The sequence below is a fragment of the Vulpes vulpes genome, chromosome 1 (genome assembly GCF_048418805.1).
Source record: "Vulpes vulpes isolate BD-2025 chromosome 1, VulVul3, whole genome shotgun sequence".
NCBI lineage: Eukaryota > Metazoa > Chordata > Mammalia > Carnivora > Canidae > Vulpes > Vulpes vulpes.
Window position 1 is genome coordinate 32292919 of NC_132780.1, and position 12595 is coordinate 32305513.

The following is a 12595-nucleotide window of genomic DNA, read 5'->3' on the forward strand; positions in this document are numbered from 1 at the left end:
CCCTTTCCATTCCTTCATTCCCACCCTCAGTCTGGTATTATTACCCCATCTCTTCATCCCAGTATAGAGTATCCCTCCTTGACTCTTTCTTGGTACCTTCTTACAAACTCCAAAGTTTACAGCCTCTGCTGGTGCCTTGGGCTTTCCTGTGCCAAGCTTTGTTAGCTCAGAAAACAAGGTTAGCCCAGAAGGTGGAGAAGACTGGTGGGTGATCAGATCCCCACCAGGGATGGAGGTGGTGGAGGTTCCTTCCAGTAAGCACTGTGGTAGGTGTTTTTCATTCATTATATAAAGAACAAGCAACTTCAACCATGAGCTTCTGTATCGCCTGGCAACAACAGTGTTATTTGAAGAAATGCTATGTCCTCTAATAACATGACTTTGACCAGCTCTTTGCAAAACGATAAACTTGGCCTTGTTTCATTGAAGGAGAGTTTAATTTCTCCAATGTCTAGTTTGCATGACGAGGATCACCGTGTGGACTGTGAACAGGATTCTCTTCACTACCCAGGATGGCTAGTGTCCACTTGGATAAGAGCTTCTCGATCTTCAGTCAATTGCTTCACCATTAAAAGGATAGCTCCCAGCTGTGCAGAACTTCCAATCAAGTGGGGGTGGCAGCAGAGACAGTCTGGTACACAGGTAAAGCTAGAGTGAGAGAGATAAGTGAGGGGTGGGTGGGACAGGAAAGAAAGTTTTAAGAAGCAAGTGCACAGTGCGGGGTGAGCCTGTGGCTGGGTTCCAGCTGGAGTTCAGGTGCAATGGGGGTGCAGACACTTTCAAACTTCCACTCCAGCTGGGTGCACACGTGAGTCCCCACTGGAGTGGGGGTGTTCTCTGAGGCCAGAGTCTGGGTTTTACTTCCTCGTCTGGAGAAATGCTGTCCCACTTGGCCTCTTGATGCTGTGGGTTTGCCATGAGGGTCAGAGTTCGGGCAGGTGAACCCAGAGCATGGTCCGGGTGGGGGTTCTGCTCCGGAGACTTCACTGGATGATGCCCCTGCTCCCCCCACCCCCACTTTCTTTTACCTTTTCTGAATGGACATCGAGCTTTCTGGGTTCCTCTAGTTGGAGGGGGCCCAGGAAGACTTTAGGACTGTGCCCATTTATCATAGCATTGCCTTACTTGATTCCCACTGGGACTCCTTTTCCTGCAGCTTCACAGCTCCCGAGAAAAAAGACTCAGGATCCTGCCCAAGTCCATCAGTTGATGCTGTGGAACACCTTCCTTTCTCAGTTCTAGCTACTCACTGTGAGACAGGCTGAAACAGTTTTCTGCTCCTAAAGCAAAACCAAAAAAACCTTCCCCAAAACTCCCGAACACCCCCCCATGTACCTGCACACTAAATCCCAGGGTAGTTCTGGATTTCTCTAAGGCCCATTTAAATTGCTGCACTCCCTGGGGTGCCCTTTGCTCAAGTGTCAGTGGATCAGGGCCATTGAGTTTCTTAATCAATTGTTGGGTTCCACGCAATCCCTTTAAGAAACTTTTGGCTTAATGTGCATCGAGAGACTTTGGAGGCCTGGCTGCAAAGTTGGAGCCGATTGAGTGAAGCCTGCGAAGCTGCAGACCAGCCCCAGGCTTCTGAACCCGCAATGTCAGCTTATTATTGTATGTCCATCATCTTCTCTTTGTTCCTTATGGTGGCCTGTAGCTTTGTTTCAGGTGGGAGTCGGCGTGCTTTGATGCCCTCGGGGAGCACCTACAGGCTGGGGACACACAGGTGGGCCGTTGGAATGCGTGTATTTACCGTCCAGAGGAATGCACTGGAAACATGCTGCACTTGAGGGGAGAGAAGCCAGGTCGGATTGGGTTTCCAGGTGCCGCCTGTAGCCTCTTCGTTCCACTGATTTGCTTGCTTTCCTTGACCCTGAAGGCCCCGGCTGTTAGTCTTTGCTATAAATTGGCACCTCAAGCTGAATAGACTGGGCGTTTATTTTCTGGTAAATCAGGGCCCTGTCTTGCCTCCACCTTTGGCCTGCTTCTGATGATCGCTGCCTGTTGGGGTGCGGCCGGTGTGGGCGCCGACCAAACTTTCTGAAGGTGGCAGGTGCTAACAGTGCTTCCTTAGATTGGGGGCAGCCCTTCTGAGTTTCCGAAACAGGTCCCGGGCATTCATTATCTCACTGGATTTCCTGAGCAGGTACGAAGAAGACAAAGCAATGCTTATCCCTATTTTACAGTTAAAAAAATCCTGAAGCTGAGAGGTATAGTGAATTGGCCAGAACTAGAAAGGGAAGGAGTAAGAAACCAGGACTTCTGATCTTTGGTCCAGAGACCTGTGGCAGTCATGTGGTCTTTTATTATTATTTTATTATTTTAAAGATTTTATTAACTTATTCATGAGAGGCACAGAGAGAGAGAGACAGAGACACAGGCAGAGGGAGAAGCAGGCTCACTGTGGGGAGCCCGATGAGGGGCTCGATCCCAGGACCCCAGGATCACGACCTGAGCTGAAGGCAGATGCTCAACCACTGAGCCACCCAGGCGTCCTTAGGTTTAAGATTATTAAGAATAAAGTTTAGGGGAATCCCTGGGTAGCGCAGCGGTTTGGTGCCTGCCTTTGGCCCAGGGCGCGATCCTGGAGACCGGGGATGGAATCCCACATTGGGCTCCCGGTGCATGGAGCCTGCTTCTCCCTCTGCCTGTGTCTCTGCCTCTCTCTCTCTCTCTCTCTCTCTCTCTCTCTCTCTCTCTCTGTGACTATCATAAATAAATAAAAAAAATTAAAAAAAAAGAATAAAGTTTAGGTTGAGTCAAAGGATGCCATCAGAAAGGGGAGGAAATCCTCTTAATCCTTGCTCATGCATTAATAGTCAAGAGTGAATGGAAAGCCATTCCTCTGGGGCCAATTTACCCTAATTGACTGTCCTCCTTTCAATACTGGTTTTAGCTGAGAGATAAAAAAGGAATAGCTGGAAGAAATCATCACTGGTGGTCATCCTCATTCATTATTTTGGTGTTTACAAACATCCATTGAGTGTCTATTATGGGCCAGATTCTGGGGATACAAGGATGAGTGAAGGACATAATTTTGATGCTTGATGTTCTCCACTCAAATTTACTGTTACTCCATTTCCATGCCCCTCACTCTCCAATCAGTGGTCCTCCCCACTCTCAGCTCTATAGTTCCCATTCCTGATCATGTGCACCATTTTTGGCAAGACACCCCAGAGGATGAATGACTGCAACAGTGACACATCTCACTCCTGTCTATCCCAGTCCCCACTTTTCTTCAGGATATGCTAAGCCCTAGTTTCCCCTTCTTATACTGCATATCGTCTTCATCTCCCTGCTGGGGGATAGTCCTCCCAGGTCAGTGGGAGGACTATCCCCCGGGTAGTGAACCACTACCCAGGTTGTGAACATGATAGAAGCTGTCATCCTGACCTCCACACAAGCTCTTCTTGCCTTAAAGTAAAATGTTTGGTAGTGAGCCTTCCATGGTTTGCTTTGCTTCCTTTCCCCTTCTGCCCAGTTTTATTTTTTTCTTTAAAGATTTTATTTATTCACAATAGACAGAGAGAGAGAGAGACAGGCAGAGACATAGGGAGAAGCAGCCTCTCTGTGGGGAGCCCAATGAGGGACTCGATCCCAGGACTGTGGGATCGTGACCTGAGCTAAAGGCAGATGCTCAACCACTGAGCCACCCAGGTGTCCCTCTTCCCAGTCCTTGAGTCATTTCTCACTAGCCATGTGGTTTGACTCTGTTTCTAGTGTGAGGGGAGAACGTTGGTTAGCATAAGCCACACCAATTAGAATAAACCCAAGAGATTTCCCTGAGAATTCTGGAACATATGAGGTTGTGAGACTCAGGACAGTCTGATGGACTCCCATCCTGAGGGATGAGCTGCTGAAAGCCTGAAAATAGAGCCAACCAAGAGGAATCAGTGATAAAAAGTGGACCCAGGACACGGCATGTAGGTCCTGAATCAAGCTCCATCTGAACCAATGATACCTCTGGGTTGTCCTGTTACATCAGCCAATAAACTCCACCAGTTGAGCTTGGTTTTCTGTCCCTCACAAAAGACTGCCAACTGAGAACTACTTTTAGGCTAAGTTTTCTCAAGTGGTGTGCCATGGTGCACCCAGGAACTGGGTTACAGGTATTCCTAGAGATGGACTGGTCCAGCTCACTGGGAGGGACTCAGGGCAGCCAGAGCTCTGGGGCTAGAAATCTTTAGCAGCAAGTAGCTTTATCCATTAATCTCGGTGAGACAACAAATACAGAATTTTAATATACTCCATTATGGTGATTTTAAAATATGTCCAAAAGTTCTTTAACATTCCTCTATTCAAAATGTACAGCCTAATAGTTCTCCCTCTGAATGGGGACAGAATCTGGTGGCTTGCTTCTGGTACCACTTCCACAGAATACAGCAGGGCGCCTGGGGGGCTCAGTCGGTTGTCTACCTTTGGCTCAGGTCATGATCCGGGATCCAGGGGTTGAGTCTCAATGGGGAATCTTCTCTCTCTGCCCCTCCCCCTACTTTTTTTTTCTCTCTCTCTCTCAAATAAATAAATAAATAAATAAATAAATAAATAAATAAAATCTTTAAAAAAAATAAAGCGGGCAGCCCTGGTGGCTCAGCAGTTTAGCGCTAACTTCAGCCCAGGGCCTGATCCTGGAGACCTGGGATCAAGTCCCGCACTGGGCTCCCTGCGTGGAGCCTGCTTCTCCCTCTGTCTGTGTCTCTGCCTCTTTATCTCTCTCTGTGTCTCTTATGAATAAATAAGTAAAACCTTTAAAAAAATAAAGCATAGAATATGGCAGATGTAAGGGAGTCTGGCTTTGGAGGCTAGGTCATAAAGGACATTGCCACTTTCATCTTACTTCCCTTGTATCCCTCCCCCTGGGGAGTCAGCAGTCATGTCAGGAGGGCACTCCAGCAGTGTGGGGACAGGTCCCCTAAACTTGATAAAGCCTCCCAACAATGACCAGCACCAACTTTCCTATGTTGGGAATGAGCCACCTTGGAACAAAATCCACCAGCTTCAGTCCAGCCTTCAGATGACGGCAGCTCTGGCCAATATCTCAACTACAACCTCACGTGACATCTCAAATCGGACTGCCCAGGTAAGCTACTCCTGAATTTCAAATCCGCAGTAACTGGGCGAGGATTGTTTATTGCTGTTTGAAGCTAAAGAGTTTGTGGGCTATTTGTTATGCCTCAACAGGTAACATTTAAATCCACCGTGTGAAAAAGACTGGGAAGCACTGCTTTCACTCCAAAAGAGCGATACACTGGATACTGGGTACACTGGGGTACCCAGCATTCTGGGATGTATTAGAACCTTTGTGGTGTTTTGTTTTGCTTGCAAAATGATACTTAATAGTAGCTTTACAACATCTAAGGTAACCAGCATGTAAAAATACATTTAAGGCAAAACAAAGGCTCCCTGTATTTGAAAACATACTTGCCACCACAATTGTCAACAACAGTTCTTAAAGTTTTCCATTTTAAAACCAATCTAATTGTCATGGAAAGGACTCCTTATGGAATAGAATTAGAGAGTTGAAGACAGTGCATGATTTGACAACCCAATCAGGTCTGTGCAGCATGTCTCATTTTCCTGCACCTTTTTTTTTTTTTTTTAAAGATTTTATTATTAAACAATCTCTACATCCAACATAGGGGTGGGGCTCGTACCCACAACCCTGAGATCAAGAGTCACGTGTTCCACCTACTGAGCCAGCCAGTTGCCCCTTCCTGGAGAGCCTTAAGAGATAGTGATAGTTGCATCCTTGACCTTGATGAAGGAGAGGCAGCATGAGGCTAATCAGCTGATTCCTCCAAAACCCTTGTGCAGAAGGGTTTTCCAAAGTAAAATCAAGATGCTATCGTGGTATATCAGGTTTCTCTAATTTTTAGAAAAGCAAAAGGCTTCATTTGCTTTACCTCCTTTAGGAATTTTTTTTTTTTAAGGAATGTTTAAAGTGCTTCCTTCTTTTTTTTTTTTTTTAGATTTATTTATTTATTCATGAGAGACACACAGAGAGAGGGATAGGCAGAAGGAGAAGCAGGCTCTCTGCAGTGAGCCTGATGCAGGACTCGATCCCAGGACCCCAGGATCACGACCTGAATGGAAGGCAGATGCTCAATAGCTGAATCACCCAGGTGTCCCAAAAATGCTTCTTTCTTAACTCTATGTTTAAGGGTTAAGAGGACCTGTGTCCGGGGTCTTCGTTTCTGCCATTACTTATAGAAGTACAGCAATGACACTACTATATTTATAACCGTTATGTGACGAACAGCTAAACTCTCTGGAACTGAGAAAAGAGCCAGGATTAGCTCAGGAAGATATGAGAACCCAAGCCAAGGTTGGCCAGTCCAAAGCCCCAATTCCAAACTGAGAAAAGAGCCAGGATTAGCTCAGGAAGATATGAGAACCCAAGCCAAGGTTGGCCAGTCCAAACCCCCAATTCCAAACTGAGAAAAGAGCCAGGATTAGCTCAGGAAGATATGAGAACCCAAGCCAAGGTTGGCCAGTCCAAACCCCCAGTTGGGAGGCCCATGACTATGCATTCCTCTTCACCTCTTACGGGAAACCCACGGGCTCTCACTCAGAATTCTGTCGTTCTCTCTCCAGACATCATTCCCACTATCTTCAGAGCCCACACCTCAGAGGCATCAAGTTGCAAAAGCTGGAAGCTTCGAGAATTGCACTGTCCAATATCGTAGCCACTAGCTGCATGTGCCTATCGAGCACCAGAAATGTGACTGGTCTTAACTGAGATTACAATCTGTATGTATAAAATACATACATACAGACACTGAAGATGGTATAAAAAGAGGTTGTAAAATATCTTGCTAATACTTTTTATATTGATTATGTGTTAAAATGATAATGTTTTTGTATAGCAGGTTAACTAAAATGTATTGTTAAAATTAATTCCACCCGTTTCGTTTCTTCTTATGATTTTTTTTTTACTGCTGCGGCTACTAGAAAATGTAAAATTATTTATGTGGGCTGCATCGCATTTCTAAGGGGAAGTGCTGTTCCAGGAGCAGGTCTACTCATACTCATTCATTTATTTAGCCATCCAGCAAACACTTATCAAGAGTCCTCCGTGTGTTCAGCACTGAGTTGGAGGGTAGGATGTAGCAGTTAACATGGTCCCCAAACTCGTGAAGCAAGCAGCACCCACTGTGGTACAAGAGAGAGTTAAAAAAAAAAGTGACAACAGGTATCTAAAAGCAGGGGACATTTGGGGGCACCTGGGTGGCTCACTGGTTGAGCATCTGCCTTTGGATCAGGGCATGATCCTGGGGTCCTGGGATTGAGTCCCACATCACACTTCCTACAGGGAGCCTGGTTCTCACTCTGCCTTATATCTCTGCCTCTCTCTCTCTGTGTCTCCCATGAATAATAAATAAAATTAAAAAAAAAAGCAGGGGACATTTAATCAGGAATATCTTAGGTCATTAGGAGTAAGAGGGCTCTTGGAGTTAGAAGTCAGCCGTAGGTAACTTATGGTACCTAAGTTGTTAGGTAACCTAATACTTACTGGTTGAGGGCAAAAATATAATCAATATTGGTAGTGATGCCCCAAATTGAGTCGCTCATGAAAGGTTATGCTCTGGAGGGCCTATTCTAGTCTTCTCTGTATTGTGGCTACCTGTAGAGATGCTTTTCCTCACTGAGCTGGTGGGCTTTGGAAGATAGGGACAATGTGACTTGATCTCCATCTCACCCAGTACCCCCCACATAGAAGACGCTGAACAACACCTGGAATTAAAGTACATCATATGTACTCATTTAGGAAAGCCAGTAAGTGTCTAATACACTTTAGAAAGAGTCCTGCCCCAAATGCCTGAGAGCCAAAAAATGTACCATGTAAATGAGTAAGCTTTAGTGATGATAAAAAAAAAAAGACCACTTTCAGAATATAAATTCATGCATACCTGATGGTATAAGCACCCAAAAAAGTTCTGAATTCTCCAAATTAAATTATCTTTTATAAACATCAGCTTAAATATTGCATAAGCGGTGCGACCCAGGGTAGCACTGTCGGGAGGCCCATGACTATGCTTTCCTCTTCTCTGAAGTGCTTTGCAAGAGTTACAAGTTGTCAAAATAAAAAACCACAAGTTGCAAAGGGAAGCATTTTTGCTTGCGATTCAGATTACATTTTTAGTACCAGCCAAGGTCAACAAGCCATAATAAAAATATATAATTTAATCCTCAAGCAATAATTTTGTTCCTCTGTCTCCTAAAGTACATTGTCAGAAGAAGTCAAAGCTGAATCTGCTCTGGAGCCAATACGCACAAGCTGACAGATGGCATGATGTTCTGAAATGAAAGCAGAGCTATTATCCTTTTATAAAAGTAAACTTGGTCCCAGGCAGGAGGGGAAGCAGAGTGAGGGAGGAGGAGCAGAAGAAAAAAGATGCAAAGCACTATGGAGGTCGGAATGAATTTGAGTGAATGTAGCGAAGTACCATGCATCTCCTTCATCAGTGAGTGCAGCGTGCTTCTCTATAAACACGTGTTAAATTAACTTAACATATAGTAACAAGGAAGCAAAAATAACTATACAAAGTTAGTCCACCGTTACCAAAAAGGTAACAAATGAGTCCACAAATAACTCATCTATGTCCAAGTTTCCAATCATCATTATGATTTTTAGATTTTGAGTGAGGCCCCCCTCACAGATTTATTGAACGCATTTTGCACTCCTGCTAGCTCACCCTCCTTTCCCATAAACGGAATGAGTGAGGTTCGCTCTGAATAGGACAGCAGACAGTTTATCCATCTTCCTATGGGCAATTTGGGTTTTTCCTGTAAATCCAAATCTGGCCCAAAGAAGTCGTCTCACCCCCATAGACAGCGACCAACCACTCAGCAGGAGATGCGGTTGATGCTTTGCTTTGTACAGTATTGTGAAAAACCGTGCTTTGATAAATACACAGGCTCCTGTGTTTAGCCACCCTCCTCTATCCCCAACCCCCAGTAAGGCCCAAATCTGATCGGACCCCATTTTGGCGTAAATCCCACGGTCACTGGGATTCCAAAGCTTCCAGAGAGCTGGTTGCTCAGGAAGCATGCAGTCCGTCCTGTGCAGCCAATGTCCTGTGTTTTAAGTACCAGCCAGTACTTCTCCAGGGTCATAGAGCCTCAGTCTCCAGGTGAGAGGACAGCTTTTCTTAGCTGCCTTGTGACAACTGGGTTTCACATTTCCTGAAACTAGATCTGTGGAAGGAGTCTCTGAAATGACAAAGGAGAAAGAGAGGGGGAAAAACAGGTAAGAAATATCAAGTAGCCTTTTAAAGAGAGGGAATGCAGATGGGGGGAATCACCCATGGAAAAAGACAAGGATTGTGGGGAACTCAGGAAGTCCATGCATGAGCAAAGGTCCTGAGATCCCTTCACAGCAAACAGGAAAAACACAGGAGGAAAGGGGTCCTGGGAAGACCATGGGAAGAAGGCCAACAGGAGGGACGATTGAGTGTCTGCCTTCGGCTCAGGGAGTGATCCCAAGGTCCTGGGATTGAGCCCCACATCGGGCTTCCCATAGGTAGCCTGCTTCTCCCTCTGCCTCTCTCTCTGAGTCTCATAAATAAAATCTTAAAAAAAAAAAAAAAAAAGAAGGCCACCATGAAGGGGTCCCAGGGAGGTCAAGGAGAAGAAAGAAGGAGCAGAAGTAGTCAGGGTGGAAGCAGGACAGATCAGGGCTCTGGCATCTTCTCTGACCGCAGGTGCACTCCCAGCCCCCAAGAGCAGCAGAGCGCCCTGACCACCAGGCCCTCACTGCTGTCCTTCATGCCCCAGGAAGAGGCTTCGGCCCTGAACTTACCTCTTTTGACTCTCAACTCTGAATATTGGCTTGTAGAGTTCTGGAATCTTCCGCTCGATCATTGGCCTGAGGTTCTCTTTCAGCTTGTTGTAGTTCTTTCGGAGCTCCTGCTGATACTCCCTCTGGTCCGCAGTGATGAGACGCTTGTTTTTCTCCACGGCCTCACCGCACCTGAGATGCAAACATCAGGGTTGTGTGTGTGTGTGTGGAGGGGGAAGGGATGAGTTTTATTTCACAGGAGTTTGAAGTGCCTAGATGCTATCGAGCATCTTGAGTACCTCCAAGAGTGTCTACAAACTTGGTGGCTCTATCTGGATTGCCGGTGGAGCCTTTCCAAATTCAGTCTTCTGCACCATATCTCAGATTTAATGAATCAGAATCTCTAAGGAGTAACACCCCAGGAATTTCTGTTTTTGAAAATGACCCAGAGATCTTGATGTCCTGAGTTGCCACACGCTAGGCACTATTACAAAGAGTTTTCCACGTGCCATCTGGTTCATTTTCCCAGCAAATCTGGAAAGTCCGTATTTATCTACATTTTGTCCTTGAAGCTCAGAAATGTTAGGTCACTTGTCCAAGATAACACTGTGCGGAAGTGGTGAGTCCAGGAGTCAAACTCAAGGACATTGTTATGCTCACAAGAAACTCACTGTGATTTAGGGTCACGTGGCCGACTGAACAGGTACCACTCAGCCCCACCCCCTCTCCTGCTATGTACACCTGGAGGGAAAGCATAGCAGAAAATTTGTTGTAAGATAAAGGGAAGCCCCAGGTGCCAGAAAGGACGAGAAAAGTAATAATCAGAGTAATGGCAGGAGCTGAGGCCATGGCAGCTGCCACAGGTCAAGACTGCACACAGGTCCTGGAGCCTGGGAGAGAACAGTGTGCTGGGTGCTCACACGGACAGGAAATGGAGCCTTGGCCAATGGCAAAGCGGGGCTCTGGATATGTCGCCTGCAAAGATTTTTGGGGGCTTGAAAGGCTGCCTCATTCATGAAAGGAGATCTAGACAAATACTGCCACTTGTCCAGAGAGGTAAGGCGAAAGCTTGCAAAGACTTAGGGGCTGTCAGTGGGAAAGAAAGTCACCCTAAGGAATTGAAATTCTAGGTTTGCACCACATGTGGGTGTGAGTCACAAATTTATACTCCTGTGTGGTAAGCGCTCCAAGGTGAGAAACGTACTTTAAAAGCAATCAAGATAACTGGAATCCACACAGCACAGAGGGAAATGAAGGTGAAGTTGCTCTGAAGAAACGCTTCCTCAATCGGGGCTCAGGGGCCACCCACAGGAAGAGTGTCCCTTGCCAAAGATGAGCTCACAATAAAATGTCACAAAGCATATGAGGAAACTGATTATCCTGAGGGAGGAGGGCCAACAGACGCAACCAGCAGAAGAAATAGCTCAGTACGAATCTGAGATGGCAGGATAACAAAAAAGACCAAAGTTACACAGAAATGTAATTAAAAAAACGTATAGGGCAGCCCGGGTGGCTCAGCAGTTTAGCGCCGCCTTCAGCCCAGGGTGTGATTCTGGAGACCTGGGATCAGGTCCTATGTCGGGCTCCCTGCATGGAGCCTGCTTCTCCCTCTGCCGGTGTCTCTGCCTCTCTCTCTCTCTCTCTCTGTGTCTCTCACGAATAAATAAATAAAATCTTAATAAAAAAAAAACACCATAAAATTCATGATTAAAAAAATTGGAGAGTGTGGAAAAAAAGAGACCAGGGAAATTTCAGGAAAGAACCAAATGGAACTTCTAGGAATAAAAATATAATCACTAAGGGTGCCCGGGTGGCTCAGTTGGTTAAGCATCTGCCTTCAGCTCAGGTCATGATCCCGGGGTCCTGGGATTGAGCCCCATTCCCTGAGCCCCATGATCCCAGGGTCCTGGGATTGAGCCCCATTCCCAGGTTGTCTGCTTCCTCCTCTCCCTCTGCTCCTCCTCCTGTTTGTGTTCTTTCTCTCTGTCAAATAAGTAAATAAAATCTTAAAACAAAACAAAACAAAAAAGAGCGAGCCATGCCCTAAATCTACGTTCTCAAGGATGGCCATTTCTCTTGGGAAATCTACACAACATCATAGAACTATGGTGCAAATAATTGTTTAAATGGCCTTATCTGTACCATTTTCATTAGGTCCACAAATATGGACTGGGCTGCTCTCACTCAGGGGTACCACCATTCTAGAAGTTCACCTTTTTTTTGTTTCTGCCTTTGTTGATAAGGTCACTGAACACAAGCATAGCAGATGTGCCTGGAGGTTTCCAGCACTCAGAATCCTACAGAAACCAGACTGAAAGGAAGGACATTTTCGCTCCAGAATGTGGTTCCTGGCATGTGCAGACAGTCTCTTCCAGGGGCTGAGATCTCTGTAAGGAGTTCGGTGTCTTTTCTGCAGGAGGGTTGTCAGAACCCCAACTCTGTCTCTGTCGGCCTCCCTCCTCCATGATGCTCCATTAGCACAGCCCTCACATCAGCCCTTGGGAAGGCAAACAACTCCTAGTTCCTTCCTCAGTCCATTCTCTCTCTTTTCTGGTAACAGAACTCCAGTCGGTGAGCCTACCTGGGAAGTTCCATTTCCTAGCCTCCCTTAACAGCGATGGCTGATGAGACACAAAATGAAGTCACCAGGAAAGCTCTTCAAAGGGGGTAAGGCTTTTGCTCTTTCCTCATCTCTACTCCTGATACTTTCCGAGGATGTGGTCACGATGGCTAGAGCCCTAGCAGCCATCTTGCGACTGTGAGGATGGATGCACCATAATCGGGATGGCAGAGCAAAGGAATGGAAAGAGCCAGGGT

General features: G+C 46.1%; 1 protein-coding gene across 3 annotated transcripts in view; it reads right to left on the bottom strand.

The window, feature by feature from the left end:
- Nucleotides 1-7939: 7939 nt before the first annotated feature.
- The window catches only part of DOCK8 (dedicator of cytokinesis 8), a 227655-nt gene continuing 222999 nt past the window's right edge, over nt 7940-12595 (bottom strand). For all 3 annotated transcript variants that reach the window (XM_072762059.1, XM_026001584.2, XM_026001585.2), the window contains 2 exons: nt 9800-9970; nt 7940-9210 (listed from right to left, as the gene is read on the bottom strand). In XM_072762059.1, coding sequence (XP_072618160.1) covers nt 9150-9210; nt 9800-9970 — 232 coding nt within the window. In that variant the 3' untranslated portion in view covers nt 7940-9149. The remainder of the gene's footprint in view (nt 9211-9799; nt 9971-12595) is intronic.